Genomic DNA, 18,767 nt, shown 5'->3' on the forward strand with positions numbered 1-18,767 from the left:
GCTATCCCTAACAAAAGAGTTTGATCTGTTTGCTTCATACCTCATTATTATTCCTGCTGTTTCATGTAGAATTATATATTAGGGTATCCTAAAATGATTGTTCTGAAATGATTGTTCATCTCTTCATATCTGTTTTCTCCTGCTGTTTAGTGTCAATTCAATTATCCAAGACTCAGAAGGAGACATAAATACCTGCAAAATTATCTTAAAATATTTTTCTATAGATAAAATCTTTTGCCAATTTAAACCCTGTTGTGAGGGACCTTCCAGATCTTTTAACAGACTTCAGAATTACAATCTTGCAATCTATGAACAAACCTTCACCAGCATAAATGTACTTAAAAGAATGAAGGCCTCTCGTAGGGGCATAGAGAATAAATGTTATTAAAGGGAATAAAGGGTGATTGCTAATGCACAGTTCTCATGACATTGGCTTTTAAAATCCTGAAATGGAGGGGAAGCGATCAGTTGAATTTTTATGATTGTTATTTTCCCACATGTGATTGCACGTATGACATGTTTGCTTATCAAAGTGATTTTCATGTAAGAGGTCATATGCACGTATTTCACAAATTGAAATTGGTTATCAATCACTCTTTTTCATTTAAAAAGCCAATATTCCATGGTTTAGAATTTTAAGTAGTGACAGACCTTTTCTTCTAACACAAGGTAACCGATTACTTCACGAAGGACCATCTGTTCAATGCAGCTATTTCACGACTGATGAGCCTGACTAAAACACTCCATGTAAGTATGTGTATTAATGAAGGTACTTTTCTCTCCGACCCTCTTTTTGCCTGTATTTATACAAAGCAGAAGCTACCTAAACTGCAGGTCCAGTTGCTGTAAATCATTTACTGTCACAAACAGTGTTCCTAAGTCTGGAGGGTTGTTGGATCATTCAGTTCAAAATCAGCAAGTTGTAGTATCATTCTAGTCCTGAAATACACAGCATTTTGCAGGAGGAGCTTGATGGTATTAGAGCCACTAGATTCTGGTGTTTACATCTGCATCCTGTAATTTCAAAAGGGTGCGTTTTGTTTAATTCTGTTCTTGGTTTTCTTTTGGTTTTAGCCAAGTTGCATAGGTAGTTAGGAATAGTAGTACCTTACAGAATCACCAAACATCCTGATTTAAAGAGGGTTATTCTTTGCAAGGAAAATCACATAATTTTGTATTCCTCAAAGACAGCTTACACCACTGAACTGTTGGGGGGTAATAGAGTTTGTAAGTTCCTCTTTTTAAAACAAATGTAAAAGTAAATGAAGTATTCAGCATTTTTTATTTAGATTGTTGTTTGTCAGCCAGTGGTGATATATGAACTATAATAAACAATTATCATTACTTTTGTTACTACTCTTAGATCTAGTTGAGCAATTCTTCAGGCATATAATGGTAACCTGACCTAGACTAGAAATTAAATATAATTTTGAAAGTTTCAACTTCTTTATTGAAATAGCATTTTATACCTTTCGGTTTCCAAAGAGATTATTGGCAAAATCAAGGAACTTAACAAAAAGTTAAGCAGCTTGTGTACCAGTGCTGCACTGAGATAATCTATGCCTGGGATAGTGTGGTGTTGGGAAGGTAACACATGGTTCTTTGTCTCCAACTCCATGATTCATAGGCATTTAGGGCTGGTAGATAGTGGAGTGAATGCTTTAAAAAAAATCATAAACAAAAATCAGTGTCCTACAGACAGCCAGATGTTTGAACACTGACATATTTCTTGGCCAGTGCAGTATCTTTGAAGAACAAGTTTCTGTATAGCGTGCTAGCACTTCTTCTTTTGCTCCCAGTTGAAAGGAGGAAGTGGCGAGGTGGTCAAGGATTAAACACAGAAAGCAGGTAGTAACCACTCAAACTTACTCAAATATAATTTGCACTGACCTTGTTGGTATCAGTGATAAGAAGATGTCATCTGACAACATCTTGTCAAGCAAATCACTGGTTTTGGACAATTTTCTAGTAGACAGGGGTGGCTGTTCATCACACCCATTCTCATAAGCTGACATACACTGACGTCTTTCTGTGCCATTTTATTAGAGGGGTGGGTTATAAAATACATGCAGCAGCTGAATTTACCATGGGATGTAATCTGTCATACAAAGAAATAAAATGTTCATCCAACTGCTTTTAGTGCTGTATCTTTTCTTTTTAAGTTACAATAGAGGAATGAAGATTTTGCAAGAAATTGAACATTTTCTGTACTGGAGAAGAAGAACTCTTTGCTAAACCAATCAGAACATCAAACAGTAGAAGAATGAGTTGTGCTTTTCATTCCCAAAGCTTTCTTCAGTTGTAAAACCTCACTTTGTCACTAAATTCATCTTTACTTAAGCCACTCAATGATCCTGTACAACTGAACCTTATCCCAACAAAACCCATGTTGCATTCAGCACTGTTTACTGTCCTATACAAGTACTTCACCTCTTCTCAGATAGCTCTGGTTTTATCTATGATTGCACTTTTAGAAATGGAAGAACTCAAAATGATTTTCAGGACCACTCTTGTCCACGTGAGTCTGTGGTCAGACTCCTGTGCTAGAGCAGATCCCCAAGGGTCTTCATCAACCACTTCAGGATGAGCTTCTAAATGTTAGAGAGCACTCTGACCAAGAGTTGTGATTTTAATTCTACAGAACTTTTCATGAGTTTCCAATTTATTGTGAAATGACACTGTCCTCATCAAGGCATTGATTTTAGGTTCTATTATTGTATTTTCTTCTTAATTAAACTACTTTCCTCCCCTGCTCCCTCAGAATGTTAACAATTTGTTTTCTTTCCCTTGTCTTTTCACTTAGCAAGCTTCTCGGCCTCTTATTCTTCATAGCCCAGAATTTGAAGATGCCTTGGCTTCTCTCTGCATTATGGTTGCACCTATGGCTCCACACATTGCATCAGAGATGTGGAAAGGTATTTGTAGAAATAAACTTTATACTGATGTTCCAGGAAGAGAGACAGAAAGTTTGCAAAATGTCTTTAAGTTAATACACAAGTCTCTTATCCCTGAATTCTTCATTTATCTTGTCACCTTCTGTCATAATTCCTAAACAGACTTGGAACTTAAGGCATTCCCAGATCTCTCTGCCTTCAGTTTCTTTGTCCTTGCATACAAAAGTGGATTTCTTGAAGCTAGGCAGAGAAAGGGAGAAGGAAGAAAAATTCAAGACAGGACTTGCATGAGGAATTCATATGTCAACTGCTAGCTGCTCCTGAATATGGATGGCGTTATTGAGGGCTGAACACCAGGACAGAAACTGCCCTTTTTGAAATAACTGTTTCAGAATCCTTAGACTACAAATATTTTCTTTCAGGAATTCAGGCAAAGAGAACCATGTCAGAGGGCTGTATACTAAAAGACTAAAGGAGTGTTCAATACAAACGCTCTCTTGTAGAATGCTCCAGAGACTGAGGGACGTTATGCTGCAAATTAACCTCTCGTGAAGAATGGGAATGGTAGACAGGACATCTTTTTTAACATCTGTCACGGTTGTACAGGTCTGAATACCAAGTGGGCTAAGTCGTGTGGTGCTGCCGCAGTTACAGCCTGTGAAATAAGGGACGTGCATGCCAGAGTTCAGCAGTTGCTTTTAAGATTTGTTGGGAAAAGTCCCAAGATGTATGTGGGAAGATAGGACTATTTTCTGCCTTATGGCTGGCCACAAATTGCTGTGTGGTTTTGGTTCTAATGTTAGCTTTGGACGTTTTTAATGGATTTATTTTCAGCAGTCATCCAACAGCATTGTGCATTTAAGTCTTTACAAAGCAGTGCTACTAAACTGATTGTATTTCAGTGTTGGGCATGGCCCTGTAATAGTGTTAATTGCCAAAGAAAAACTGCTTGTGCTCAAAGCAGTAACACAGGGGCAGAGACTATGGAAATAACAAGATGTACTAGGGAGAGTGGGTTGGGGAGTTTTGTGTGTGTGTTTTCAGTTCCAGCGGCTTTAAAATGTCTTAACAGAGGCTTAAATGTTTAGAAGTAAGAGTGGCATCAGACATGATCCATCTGGAGAAAGCTACTTCTGGTCAATATTCGCTTACACTATGAAATACCGTCTAATTAAAATAATACTAAATGAAAGTAATTAGCATGACACTGTTTTCCACATTTGTTGAGATGGAGGAAGAAGAGATCCAGGGTAATTACTTATACATACAGTGCCTTCTGAATTTGGAATTCTAATACATGTTAGGGAACACAGAATTATCAAATATGGTTGATAAAATGACAATACTAGGATGTCTTAATTAACAATTTGTCAAATATAAAGCTTAATCCTGTAACATTTTGAATGTTAGATAAGGAAGTCTTTTTGTGCTACTCAGGTCACTGGAGAATGAGAATGATAAACCTTTTCTGGATCTCCCTCTGATGTCAGAATGAAAAGGAAGCCTAAAAAAGTCTGGAATTATATTCTCCTCAGCTTCTGTCTGCATTTAAAGATAAAGTTTTACTTGTCCAAAGGCTAAGCATTGTAATTCAGTGCAGCCATCATAAAAAAATACTATGTACTGATTATTACATGAAGAATTTTGTTACTGAACTTGAAAATCACAATCTCTTTTGTCATGTTGATCGTGACATTATATCGAAGTTACTAAAGCATTTTTTAGGAGAACATACACACTTAACTGCTGCATTGTGGTAAGAAGACTATATTATTTTGAAATAGCCAACATGTAGCCATTCTGTCCTGGGATTGGGATTTCTGCTGGAAAATGCCCAGCTGTAGTTTTAAAGATTCCCCAAGTTCATGCTTTGAATTGCACTCTGGTTCCACCAAGTCCTGTTGTTCTTCTCATGTAACCAATTTCTTTATGTATAGGTAATGGTGCTTCCTTATTTTAAATAATTTCAATATGAAAATTAAGCTTTCTAAATATAGAAGTTCCTATAGAAGTGTAGGAGTTATTGTGGTTTAGTTCTACACACACACTCAGAGTAATTCTCTCCTTTTGTATCTTGGCTTTGCATCTACATGAAGGGAAAATGCTGCTTCCTGTCTCGTAAATTAGTCAGGAAGAGGAGCTTGTATATTGTTAGCTCTATAAATAGCACCCATAGCAGTGGACCCCCGCTCTTTGATGGAAGATTGCAATGCCAATAATAAACAATACGCAAGCAAAACATTTATAACTAAAAATTGGTATTTCATTCTAAAATAACTTGTGCACAGCCTTTACATTTTAGTGATTGAAACAAGGACCATTTTTCTTTTTACAGGGGAAAATGAAACTGGGGAATTTGGAAGCCCTTTAGTTAATATCAACCAGGTAATTTTGCTGCTGAGTAGGAATGCTGGTAGGAACATTGACTTGTCTTAACTCTGAACCACATTATGCTTCCTTGTGTGTTCAAGCTTGTTTTTTGACCAAAAAGGATTTTCCTATCTTATTAGTGTTTCTCATTAGAAAGTGTTGAGTAGATAGTGAGATAAGCTTAATCCTCGGTTACTACAGTCTTAAAAGAGAGAAGAAAAGAGCATTCTCGATAATTTTTACTGTTTCCATTGTACTTCACAAAATGAATAATATTTCTGCAGTTGCATTGTAACCTTTTATGCTTTTCTGGTCACTGATTACAGACAAGAAGTATTTAAGAAGAAAATACAGTAGAATTTAAAACTAAATGTGAAGTAATGACAACCTACAATAAAAGCCCCTGACTTAATGTATTTGATTATATTAAGTTAACCCTGCCAAAGATTTGAAGACAATAAACCCACAGAACTATAGAACTTTCTGGCTAAGCACCTGGAATGAGACTGCGTGGAGGTAATAAAATTACTTTTGACAACTGAAATCTTTTCTGCAGATGCAAATAGTAATATTTCAGTTTAAATGACAGGTATCCTGGAAGTTGGAAAAAATTAAGCAATGCTTTTTGCTTTTCTAGTTTTGGAATATAATGCTAGGCAAAAGAGGCTATCATATGTAAATACTAAAATTGTGAAGGGTCTGATGTCAAAAATATCTGATACTTCTAGTTTTATTCAATAATTACATAAGATATTTCCCTTTTGCTCAAAAAACATCTAACTACAAATTGTGATTTGATAAATTTTAAATATCAAACATGTTTTCTTAAATATTTGCATTCTGAATGCATTTATATTTAAATAGCAAAAAATGCTTTTTAATTTTAATTTGCTATCGTTTCAATTTAAAAGCTATTTGAGACATATCACAGCAAAATGTTAAAAAAGTAAATCAGTGTTTTCTATTCCAACAGCCTGTAAGTAAGTGTGTAGGTATCATCTTGGTTAGCAAAAACATTCTTTACAGACAGATTTAACTGCAAATCAGTCAATCTTGATGATTACCAACTAATGAAAACACTGTGAAAATTGCAAAGGTTATTTTAGGGTGTTCATTAAAGATGCTTTGCTTGACATTTGAAGTAATGAGTAGCATCAGGGATAAAAGTGAAATTGATTGCAGTGCCATCCTGGTTTTCAAAAGTTGCATCAGAGTTCATTTGAAATTTTAGCTTTTCAGTCCACTATGTGTTCTTGGTTAGCTTGTTGATAAACTTCAAACTTAGAACTGCAGTTTGATATCCCAAGGGTGCTTCTGGCATAATGTACAATTTGTAAGTGTAATTAAAGTAAAATTAGATTCCATATGCAGCAATTTTTGTTCTTCTACAGCTGAAGAATTATCCTCTCGTGGAGTTTAGTTTATATGTGACCATCTTGTTTTAATGCATTGGGCAGAAACAAAGAGTCTGGTGTCTCTGTGAGCAGGTTGAAGAGCACACTTCAGTATTGGCAGGAGATATTTCCAGCTTGAATGAAGGGAAAGCTGCTTGAATGCAGCTGTGTAAGTGCCTCACCCTTCAGCAGCTGAACAGCAGCAACTCAGGACTTTGATATTTTGTGTGTGAAGGAGTTCTTTCTCCTGCTTAGAGGAGAAACAGTTTTTGGCATTTTGGTGTGCCAAGTTAATGGTCTTAATTGTGCAGGGAACACACTGGTTTGTGGCTTAGTAACAGAAAAGGCAACTGTAGCCCCTCAGAGTGGGAAGAGTTCATCCGGCTGATATCTTGGCAGTTTATGAATACTAACAGGATGAGGAAATCAGTTTCCTTCCTGAAACCTTGTGTCTAAGGAATATACAGACACCATTTGAGAGTTTTTCTTTTAGTTTGTTTGTAGTAGTACAGTATTTTGCTGTTCAGACAAGGATATGAAACCGCTTATTGTGAATTGTTAAATTTTTATTAGAGATGGGACATGAAAGATATATACACTGGTGATAAACACATCTTAAGATATATTGAAATGAAAGATAATTCTTGGAATTTGTAATAGTATAATTGTCCGAGCAATATTTTAACTGCCACTATGATAGCTCTTCTGCAAGAATGTCTTTGATTTCAGTCCTTGCTCAAAAAGGCTTCTGTAAAGAATAGAACTGAATGGAAGCTAATTGACGTTGCAAATTATAGTTGGAAATCTGAATGTAGAAATCCCCCTTTACGAATCCCAGAAGAAACATGATGTGGAATTTAATTTTTTTTTCCTTCAAGACTAGTAACCCAAAGGGAAGCATAGGAAGTTCACCAAGTGGAGAAGACAGATCATTTTCAGGTTAAAAGGCTTATTGTGGAGTTTGCTGAGTTGGAAGCACATTCTAGAGTTACCTTACTGTAATCCAAGCTTTTCACAACCTAATTCTGTACTACTATACCAGTAGTATAATACAGTTTTTCTCAGAACTGTCTGGAAACAGCTGTTTTCGTTTCTTTGAGATTGCAGACTCTTTCATATATGACTGACAGACATACCTGTCTGCAACTCAGGAAGAATATTTCAGATATGCAACTTGTCTGAATCTGTCTAATGGGGAGATTCATTAAATAGTAAAAAGCATAGCAAGAACAAAGTAACATGGTAAAGAGGCTACAGAGACCAGTAAGATACTGACCCAAAATGCATCACCATTTGCCCTTAGACATTCCTGATGTGAGCTTTTTAAAAACCTTTTCTGCCTGTCAGTTAGTGGATTTTACTTAACACAGATTTCTATTGTTTTGATGTAGCTAAATTCAAAAATTAGCAGCATTTGGATAATGCACCCTCAGAGTCACCTTATACTTTCCCCTCTGTCCTTATATTTTCTGTTATAAACATCCTTAGCCCTCAACTCTGATACTGTCATTGTTTCAGATGCTTTCATTAACTTCCTTTTATCACCCATTAAGGCTTCCACCCTCCTTCCCTTTTCTGCTTTAACCTCTCTTTGCCTGTGCGTGTCCCATGCCAGGTCTTTCTCAATTTACTTTATAATCACACCTTTTCCTCTGGCCTACATAATTTTCTGTCCAAGTAGCTGCACAATTGCCAGAATTTCATGGATAATTTTTTCCAGTACTTTTTTTCCCTAAGTCTAGAGTTACCTTGCTGTCCTAATACCTTGGTGACACACAATTGCTTCCATGCCTTCCTTCTTAAATCGTTTTAAAAAGAGAATCTGCTCTTCCCTGCCAAGTAGCACCTTAGGGGAAGTATTATGCTTATGAAATACTCATGTAATGCTTGTAAAACATTGCCCTGAGCTGAAAAGTTGTTAGACTGGTCCTGTCCCCTCCCCTGGACTCACTCATTTATAGTAATACAGTACAGCGTTTAAATTGCTTCCCAGTGCTGTCAGTTACTGGTTAGGGAAACCTTGTTCTGGCATTAGCCTGCTGCTCATGACAAGTCCATTGAAGCAGATCCAGTAGCAGGATCAGGGCTTCAGACTGAGCACAGGTATTGTCTTTGATCTGTCCTGTACAGATGGGTGCATATAAGTAAGCAGCTTACAGTAAGTTAAAATGTACTCAGTTGGCTCTGGATTTCTGTCCTACATCTGCAAGAGAATAAGTAGTCATAAAAGCAAAATACATCCAAAAATGAAGCAAAATTCACTTCACTTCATAAAATGCATTTCACTAGATACTTTCCAGTACAGTAAGACAATAAAATGTGTTTTTCATGTTTTCACAGTAAAAATCTGGGAAATGGTTAGTTTTTAATGTTTTATACACTGTAAATTAGCCCCATTCTGGCTCATTGTGAGGAAGTTTCTCGTCTAGTGTGTTGAATTTTGAAGATACAAACCAAATCATTGTGTTTTCTGTGTTTTACAGCTCACAAAATATGCATTAAGGCAGGAAGCCAAACATGCAACATAGCTAAAACCTTCATTTTGGTTTCCTGGCAAACTGTTTTCTGAAACTTGTTCTGTTGACTTTTGTACTTCTCTTTTTTTCCTATGGATGAGCTCATAGCTCATTTTGTAGCAAGAAAGTGAACCAAAAGATTGGCATTGTGCTTAGAGACACTTTGCTTCAGAATACATTTTAATTACTTTTTTATTAGGACTGACAGCCTCCACAGGAAATAAAAGTGACCCAGGTTTTGCTTTGTAGATAGAAGCTCTTATGTTAGAAAGTGGGTTTTAAATAATTTGAAGAATTCTCTTCAACAGGAAAATAAGGAGTGGCCAGTGTGCATGCTTCTGCCACAAGGCATGTGATCAGTTGGAAAGAAATGAGCTCATCTGGATGTTCAAAAGCCAAAAAGGAAAGAATCTAACAGCTGTTGTCTTTAAAGTCAATGTGATAATGAATCATCAATGTGAAGATATTTTTTTCTGCTTGAGTTCCTATCTTTTACTCTCTCAGTTTCTGAGCCACTGCTGCAAGACAAAAAAATACACAAACCCAGATCCACTAAAGTGTTTTAATCAACGATTTGCCTAATAAATAGTTGTTGTCAGTAGGAAATGTGCACATTCTTGCCATTTGAAGTAGCTCCCGTGGGGCTGCCCCACTGCCCCTTTCTGAGTCATTCAGCAAATAGCATGGCTGTGTCACTTTACCAAAGTGCTTTGTCTAAAAAAGCGCTGACAGAAACGTGGTGGATTTTTCTGGAGGAAGTTGCATTCTCTTTATGTCTCTGTTTGCTGTTATTCACTGTGTCAGTCTAAACAATCCATCCAAGTGAATTCATGTATGCACTGTGCGTGGGTTGGGTTTGCTCCTGTCTGCCCTTGTGCTGTTTTGAACAGCTTCAGGTACCCATCAACAGTGAATCTTGTGTTGATGGGGTTTCTTCATGCTGTAGCTGGAGTTTGTCTGAACCAGATGAGATCTCACATACATTTTGCAGTTCTGAACAAAGCATGTGCTTATAAAAATACTAGTTTGTGTTCCTATTCATACATAGGGAATGTTTTTAATTTAAAAATCCTCTGGCTTTGTGAGAACCACGAGCAATCATCATCAATATTGAACATATTTGACAGCCTCTTGCTAAGTGAAATTTTTTATTTTGTTGTACAGCTGGAGTAAACAGCAACATGAACCCTACTCGGGAGCTTTTATTCAGTTAAAAAATGCAGTTTCAGAATTACTTGCATCCGAGTCTCCTATTTCTTAAACAAATCAGGAATGAATTATCTTGGGAAGAGCATACCCTGTTCAATAAAAGGAGATCACTTATACCCATTTTAAGAGTTTTAAAAAATAAAATTGAAGGATAAAGTGTTTCAGAATGTAAAAAAATCGTAAGAAGGAGACCAAGCTGTACAAGGGATTCCTCTGCAGCAGCTTTAATTTATGAGAAAATATAGTTCACAAAATCTAGCAAGTCTTGCAAATAGCTTGACTTGTAAATTTAGAAACTACCCAGCATTACAAGTGGTAAAATAATAAGTCATATTTGTTTATCATTCTGAGTTGTTAGTAAAATTTTAATCAAACTGGTGGTGTTACTGATAATAACTGCAGTACCATGATTGACTTCTAGAAGTAGAGGTCAGCTTGTGTTGCAGTATTACAATTTAAAATAATAAACAGTGTTCTTCTGTGCTTATGGCAAGATTATGGAGCATTAACTCAAATCTACAACATGCCCACATTGTTCATATTAATGTCCTTACGCATGGTATAAAACAAACACTTCAAAGATGTATGTCTTTCTGTTTATAATGTGTTGTATGCTAATCTAAACAATGTTGTTTCCTCCTGTGGCACTTGCTTTTAAAGTCAGCTTTATCCTAATCTTCTTTGTGCAGCAACTCCAAAGACCGAATATTCTGCTTAGAGTGAGTACCTCTGAATGTTTGACTGTTTTCACTTTCCAGGTTTGGCACATATGCAGAATAAACTTTGTACTCATCATCACTGGGATGTTGATGTACTGCATCAATCCTGGCCCAAAGTAGACCCAGACTACCTTCAGCCACCAGATGTTGTGGAAATGTCTGTACTGGTAAGAGAATTTTGATTTATTTTCAGTAGTGGCCAACTAATGTGTTACGAGCTCAGAGGACGGTGGAATTTCTGCTGTTATGCAAGTCAGTTCTCTTATTAGATGGCTCAGTGAAAGTTCAGACTAGAAACTGCAATTATGGTTCTGCTGAGTAATTAAAATGGTTTCCTAAATGAAAAAATGTAGCAAGTCTGGAAGGGAGATGACCTAAATACAAACCTTTCAGAGTGACAGCATATTAGTACCTGTAGAGATTTGACCAATGAACAGCCATGGGCAAGGACGATACAGACAAAACTGTGATCAAAATACAGGTCCCTCCCCAGATATTTTGGCTGACAATGCATTCAGCCCTGTACAAATATTTATAATTAGGTGACATTTCTTGTGGTACCTGTAGTGCTATGGTTGCCTAATAGAACCTCTCATAACCTGGGTTAAGGTGCTGTGATTTTTGCCAAACCATGTTTCCCATTTGCCTTAGGCTGAATCTCTGGCACATTTCAGGACAGTGTATTTGCTGGAACGAGGCTGAGGAAAACCAGGTATCTTTAGTAATGTTACAACTTCATTCCAATTTCTCCTAGAGCTGTAACACCTTTGTGGTCTAGAAAAAGAGCTGGCAGTTCATTAGAACGGACTTACAACTGCGTTTAGTTAACCTGTGGTTTTCCCACATGTGTATGTGCACATGCACAGTGTAGTTTACTGTCTTTTTTCCTGTGTCTCTGGTTAACTGTCCTGTGTTCAGCATGTTCCCAGGCACTGTAAAGCTTTATCATTTGATAGTGCACAGTAGCAACCAGTGCCCCTGCAGGCCATGGAGGGAGTGCCTGGAGCCAAGTGCATGGAATCCATGAACAGCTCTTCGTCAGCCCACTTGCCTTCAAGTGCTTTGTGTTCAGGCATTATGATAGTCTGTAATTAACACAGTTGCATAACTACTACAGCTGCAGGACTCCTGCCTTTTCCACTGTTCACCAAGGAATAACCTTTCATATACCATGCAGACATTCTAAACTTAAATGTTTTAAATTAAATGATTCAACTTGAACACTTTTTGTGTTCCTGGACATTGAATGAAATAGAGGCTCTATAAGAAATGGCATTTGGTCCTCTAAAATTCCATGTTCTGTGTGTGTAAGAGAGAAGCAATGCATTGTAGTTATGTTTTATTCTTTTCTCTCCTTTGAGAGATGGAGAAAGGCAGTTTATTTTTGTTGAACTGAGTTTTTATGAAGAGGGAAGAGACTGGTTGAGTTTAGGGTAAGTCATGTTTCTGTAGATTTCCTTAATCAAAGTGTCTTTGCAAATAATTCCATACCTTGCCAGATCTCTCAGTCTATTTGAACAAGAGTGAGAATTGCTGCTAAAACACTAATTTTTCCTACATTGACAGAGGCCACGGAGTATGTATTTTTTAAGGAAATTTTCAATTGGTGTCTTTTCCCAAGCCAAGGAGAAGGACTCCATTGCCAGCTGGGTTTAATAGCAGATTTAGCCTAATAGTCACTGTGGATGAATTGGTTTTTTCCTCTTCCTTGCCCTCTCTTTCTTTATTTAAGTGATAAGCATTTCCTTATACCAGTAAAAATCTTCACTAAGGTATAATCACTTTGCTTAAGCTTAAAATAAACCTTCACATCCAGACAGAGCTAGCAAACATCTTGAATTCCAGTGTTAAGTTTATAAGGAAGTCATGAATGAGAAATTGTGTAATTATAGAAACGTCTTTGCAGTTGTGGTTAAAGCAAACATGTTATTAAATATATCTTTGAAGCAACAACTGCAGCAATACAGGGAAAACTCTGAACTGTTTTTAAGACTACACAACCAACCACGAAAATGCCTGAACATTTCACTGATATTTTTTCCTTTTCAAAAATGGAAACCAGAAAAAAATGAATTTTGCTTTAAACAGCCATTATGAAAATGATTTTTGTTTCTTTTCCTGGTAGCCTTTAGTTACAATCCTGTAATAAGAAAAGAAGCAACCCCTGTGTTCTGAGTCATATATTCATAGAAAAATATGATGTATGTAAACACCTTCCTTAGTTCTGAGAAAGCAAGGAAGTAGAAGACCAGAGAGACAAGTTGCTTTTTTGAACTGGGAGTAATTCTTAACAATAGTGCCTACAGAGTATGCCTGGCTTACTACTGTGAGAGCAAGGCAAAAGGAAGTATGGGGGAGAAGGGAATGTGCATATTATAAAGTCTTGTGGACACTGTAGGTTTTTGTATGGCTGCAAAACTAAATTGCCCTCATTAAACCAAGACACTTGGACATGTGGAGGTATTGGTTAGTTGCAAAGGGGCAGTGTCTCTTCACAAGGCTGTACAGTCAAACTGGGTCTCTGGGCCACAGCCCTTTTCTTCTCAAGACATCAAACTGCCTCAGGCTGCCAGGGATTTGCCTGCTGAGACATTTTGGTTTTATTTCTCTTCACAGAAAATACTTCATTATTTCCTGTCTGTGCTGGAGTTATTTCTTTCCATATTTAACCTAAAGCAGCCAAAGCAACCAACTCATTGTATTCTTGGCTGATACAATACAGATTGCCTGCAAGAAAGACATTTAAATTCACTGGATATGTACAGTATCTGTTACTCCAAATATTATTGCAAAGTCTAGTATTTTTAATCATGCTGTATATTATAAATGCTGTGAAAAATTTGACCTGAATGAAGTGTGCATTTCATCCTGTAAGCACACTTCTGACCAGCATTCCTCACATTTTCTAGGTAGTGCAGAACTATTAGCAGATGTGGTCTTAAACTGATGTTTTTATGAATAAAATAGAAGTTGTTAGTGTAATTTTCCTTGCTTTAACCTATGAGGGAGGCCTAACAGTGCACAGATATTTATTTTCTTTTTTACTTCTCAGAAGGATTATGCATCAATGGTAAAAAAATATTTGCACTGAATTAAAAATTCCTCTCTGCAGCCTCCAGGTGCTTATTTTTCAGTCTTTTGCGATTTCTTTTCATCTTTTATAACCCCTCTAGTTCCCACTAGCTCCCTGTAAATCCAGAATAGTCTAGAATGTCAAATATTTAAGAAAAAAAACAAAAAAGGTGAGGTTAAAGAAAAGAAGCAAAGAGCAAAAGGGGAACAGCTTCTTTCCTGAGGAGAAGAAAGGACTGAAGACTCATGTATTTCTCCTTTTGGAGTTTGCCATGTCTTTTCAAGCACAACTGCCAGCATCAAGGTTTCTTGTGCTGCCACTTTTACCTGGAAATGCTGAGGGTTATGGTGATCTAGTGAGAGAGAGAGAGAGATGGGTATAGCAGAAGGTATTTATCTTTATCCTGCTGAGAATCTAAGCCCTCGACTAAAAGGGTATGTGAATAGGACGCTTGTTACACACAGCGTGCAGTTCAATCTCCAGGTGCTTATTTTAAGAATAGTGTTAAAATGCTTTGTAATATCTACAGTGCAGTGAAAGCCATGCTGCAAACATGTGGTGAAACCATAACCAATGTGCTGTTTGATACGAGTTTTGGCCTCAGCTCAGTGTAGTGTGGGAAGATGGGGAGACAGGCTGTGGGAAGGTGGAGACATGCTGTGGGAAGGTACACAGTGCCAGGTCGCCCAGGCTTCTCGACCTTTCTAGGAAAACACAACCACTAGCAGTCATTTATTTACCGAGTTGATTTAGACCACTTGGCTTTTCTGTTGAGAACAGCACCAAATAGGCTAGGTGTGGAAAATTTCCCCCCACCAACATCCATCCACTGAGACATATTAATTTGCATGATGGAGGACACTGGACAACGTGTTAACTAAGCAGGCATAGTTTGGAACTGCAGGCTGTGTGTCCTAGCAGCAAGCTGAGAAGCTGGCTTTATATTCCCACCAAAACTGTATCTGTTTGGATTTTACTGTTTTATTTTTCCTGTGGAATGCATTTCTTCTTTGAAATGTCCTGTCAAAAAGAAGTACTTCTATTTATTTTTCACAAAAGCTTTAAACATGAACTCCTATGTGTTTTTCAAGGGATTTACTTTGCACAAGATGCTAAAGGCAAAGTTGAACACAGCCAGCCTTTTATGATGTCACGCTATGAATGCACATAGGAATAGTTAAAAGTCTACCTACATTTTCACTGCAAATTAATGTCAAGTCTAGTCAAAAACCAGAAGTAACTCATCCCTGCTGCATTTGAGACTTCATCTTGTTCCTTAAAAGTCTGTCCCAACTTCCTTTCTCAGAGAATTGCACAGTTAATTTTATTTTCAGTAAAATACAAACTGGGTAAGTGAACTAGGTGTTTCACTTGTCATATGTTGCATACAGGTATCCTGGGTAAAATCCAGGTGACGACCAAGTCGTGTACTTTTTTATGTCCAAGCTTCATGAATCAACACATGTGTCTTTTAGATGATTGAAAATTCCTTACAATGATGCCTAAAGGTCAGAAATCTGCAGTATCTGCAGCAGATTTTTATACAAGTAATGTGATTAACTTGATTAAAATTATTTCATTTTCTAAAATGTGGGTTGATATTCTTCTCATTAATGCACTGAAAATAGTCCATATAGATCTGATTTTTTTAATAATTAATTTTACACCAGTCCCAGAAAGATACTCTGTCAGGTTCTGTAGTCTCTGTCCATTATCTACTCTTACTGGATTACAGAAAGGATTTATAAAACCATTTTATAAATTAAAGTGACTCCCACCGAAGGCCTGACTCGTTTTTACTTACATGGTCCTGCCCTGCTGATGCAAAAGCAGCACAGAAGCTGCTCTGGAAACCAGCCCCACACAGGAAAGCATCTTACGAGTGGGTGATGTCTTTGTGGTCAGTGTTGGATTAATGAGTCACATGTTTAGTACACGTGCAACACATAACTAGTTAAATCCTATTTTTCTAAAAATAATCAATCTTGCATTTGAATCTCTGAAAGGCATCTCTTGGCTGTAAAGAATCCACATTGCTGCCCAGAAGTACAAAGCAGGATTCCCACTGGACAAACCATTTTATCCAGCTTATATAACTGTCACAGTCACGTGCTGCTGGCTGTCTTCAGAACTAGGACTTCCCGTGGCCACTTCTTCAATTTTTTTTGAATCTATGAGTCAGAGCTTCATTTTCTTATTTTATGATAGGTGGACAGAAGACCGGAAGAATTTTATCCTCTGCTTAGAAAGTGTGGTGTTGGAGGAGTGAGAGTTTATTCCACTTTCCCCCCTGTGTAACAGGAGATTGGATCCAGGAAATGAAATTGTGGACATCAGCCTGGTAACTTGTTTTTCTTGTTTTTACGTCTGTTTTTCAGATCAATAACAAGGCTTGTGGCACAGTGTCTGTGCCTCAGCAAGCAGCCTGCAGTTTTGAAGAGGTCCACGAGCTGGTTCTGCAGAGCGAACTTGGAGTCAAGCACCTCCAGGGACGAACCATTAAAAAGGCCTTTCTGTCTCCCAGAACTGCCCTTATCAACTTCTTAGTGCAAGAATAGCAAAAGTTCTGCTGAGCTGTAAAAGGGAGCTGGAACCTTTGGAGGTGAAACCAATTCAAAAATGCCAGTTGTTATTTCAATCTCATATAAAGGTGGGGAAGAAATCGTAGTAAAATCAGGTCGCTGCTAAATCTTCATTTCACTGCGGAGAAATGTGCAGAAATAAAGTTTCTTACTGAATCATAGTAAGATGCTCCTTGTCGATGTTCTCTGGGAGAATGTGAAGAAAGTGCAGAAGAGCTAAACAACTGTTAACAGAATGTAAATTATATAAAGCATATAGGGGATAGTGTCAGCCTCAGGAATATATCCTGTTGGAAAGCTGGCTTGGCTAAAGGCAGAGGCATAAATATGATTCCAGGACTAAACAACTGCCCTGAGTCTGTGCTATCCCAAATGTTAGGTGTGCTTTCCTCCCTGTATCTCATGTTTGGGTATCCTACCTTTCACTAACATTTTAAGTTTTAAGAAGATGTTTCTACAGAGTGTTAATTTACAAAATAATTTCTTTGCACTGACGAATAGCCTTGAGCACAGCAGGTATCCAGAATGGGGTGGTTTGATACATTTTACACAAATTTCAGAACCAAGCCAAGGGAAAGGTGAGATTATTTAGCCAAGCCCTGTCTTTGCCAGGATTCTCCTTCCTAGCTGGCATATTTGTGTTGGCATATACATGAGAGGTTCAGCTTCAGCAAAGTGCTGATGGTTGTTTCTGCCTGGAACAGAATGAAAGTTACTTCCTACGCATGAGCCATCTCAGAGATTTTCGGGGGATTCAAGAAAGGGCTGAGTTGGCTGCTAGAAATGCAGCGGCAGGGAAGGCAGACAGTGTGCTTTTTGACTCTACGAGTTCTTGTAGTGCCTGGATCATAAAACTTGAATTGAAATTCCTTTTTTTCTTTCTGAGTGGTTCATTAAGTGAAAATAGCCATGATGTTTCTAAAAATCAACCAAGACTTTCATAAAACACAAATTCATCCTCATGCCTCACTCTAACCATGTTATTTGTACTCTACACTGCTGCTATATCCACATGGAAATGTTTATTGTATTTAGCAAATGCTTGAAAAAGAGTTTGCAGAGAAGCAATTACAGGGTTCATTGTGAAAGAATGGCTTTTCTTTAACAGTCATTAAACTCACTACTCCAATAAGTCCACTAGTCCAATAAAGGCTCAGCCATTTATGAGCCATCCTGACAGTGAAGAAGTCAGCAGTAGCAACCAGCCAGGCAAATACAGAGGTCTGCAGTGACCCTCCAGCCCAGAGGGCATCCAGACTCTGTATTAGATTAAAAGGAAACCAACAAAAATCTCCCACGTAACAGTAAATAATTCCAACAGACTAAGCATCTAGGATCGAAACAGATCACATTGCCAGATAGGTATCAGCTGAGCAATGCCAATATTCATTTTGGTTTTCTGTATTTTTTTCCCAAAGATGCAGCTACAGAGATGCCAGGCTCAGCAAGCACATTTGGCATCCCTACTTCTGCAACAAAACTCTTCTGATTTCTGCTTCCTCCTGGACCACACTTGTGCAGATTTTCTCTCCAGCAGTCCTTTGACACAAGAATGACTAAGAAATGGAATATTTATAATGAAGATATGGTCTTTGCAGTTTTCAGACTCCAGAAATCTGAGCCACAAAGGAATGCATTCAGACGTTCAAACACAGGCCCTTAGTTGGAGTTAAAATAACTTGAATTCCAGTGTCTGCCTGACATATATGTTGTTATAAATTCATAAAACTCCTGTACAGCAGCCCCTGAAAGGACTATGAAAGAGATCCTTTAAAGTAAAATCTGTGGCACAGCACAGTCCTGCTTTTTTTTTCTTCTTTTCTGTATAAAAGTTTAACGCACCCTGTGGAACCATTTGAACAGAGTTTGTCTTTGGGGGAAAGGTGACATGTTTGGTGCAAATAAAAACTTTTAAAATTTACAAGGATGAAGAAAGATGTTGTAAGCCCAGCAGCCCTGTGGTGCCTTTAAACAAAAGCTGCAGTCACTGCAGGGCTGAGCAGCAGCCCA

General features: G+C 37.6%; 1 protein-coding gene across 5 annotated transcripts in view; it reads left to right on the forward strand.

The window, feature by feature from the left end:
* LARS2 (leucyl-tRNA synthetase 2, mitochondrial) overlaps positions 1 to 18,554 on the forward strand; it is an 89,510-nt gene extending 70,956 nt beyond the window's left edge. For 2 of the 5 annotated variants that reach the window (XM_071561369.1, XM_071561371.1), the window contains exons 18-21: positions 670 to 747; positions 2,804 to 2,915; positions 11,142 to 11,269; positions 16,554 to 16,918. In XM_071561369.1, coding sequence (XP_071417470.1) covers positions 670 to 747; positions 2,804 to 2,915; positions 11,142 to 11,269; positions 16,554 to 16,733 — 498 coding nt within the window. In that variant the 3' untranslated portion in view covers positions 16,734 to 16,918. Of the gene's footprint in view, positions 1 to 669; positions 748 to 2,803; positions 2,916 to 5,229; positions 5,280 to 5,590; positions 5,781 to 11,141; positions 11,270 to 16,553; positions 16,919 to 18,175 lie in introns of those variants that run through there. The other 3 variants (XM_071561370.1, XM_071561372.1, XR_011698336.1) reach the window with 3 other exon arrangements.
* Positions 18,555 to 18,767: the final 213 nt, after the last annotated feature.

Source organism: Pithys albifrons, chromosome 7, assembly GCF_047495875.1.
Source record: "Pithys albifrons albifrons isolate INPA30051 chromosome 7, PitAlb_v1, whole genome shotgun sequence".
In the NCBI taxonomy this organism is placed as follows: domain Eukaryota; kingdom Metazoa; phylum Chordata; class Aves; order Passeriformes; family Thamnophilidae; genus Pithys; species Pithys albifrons.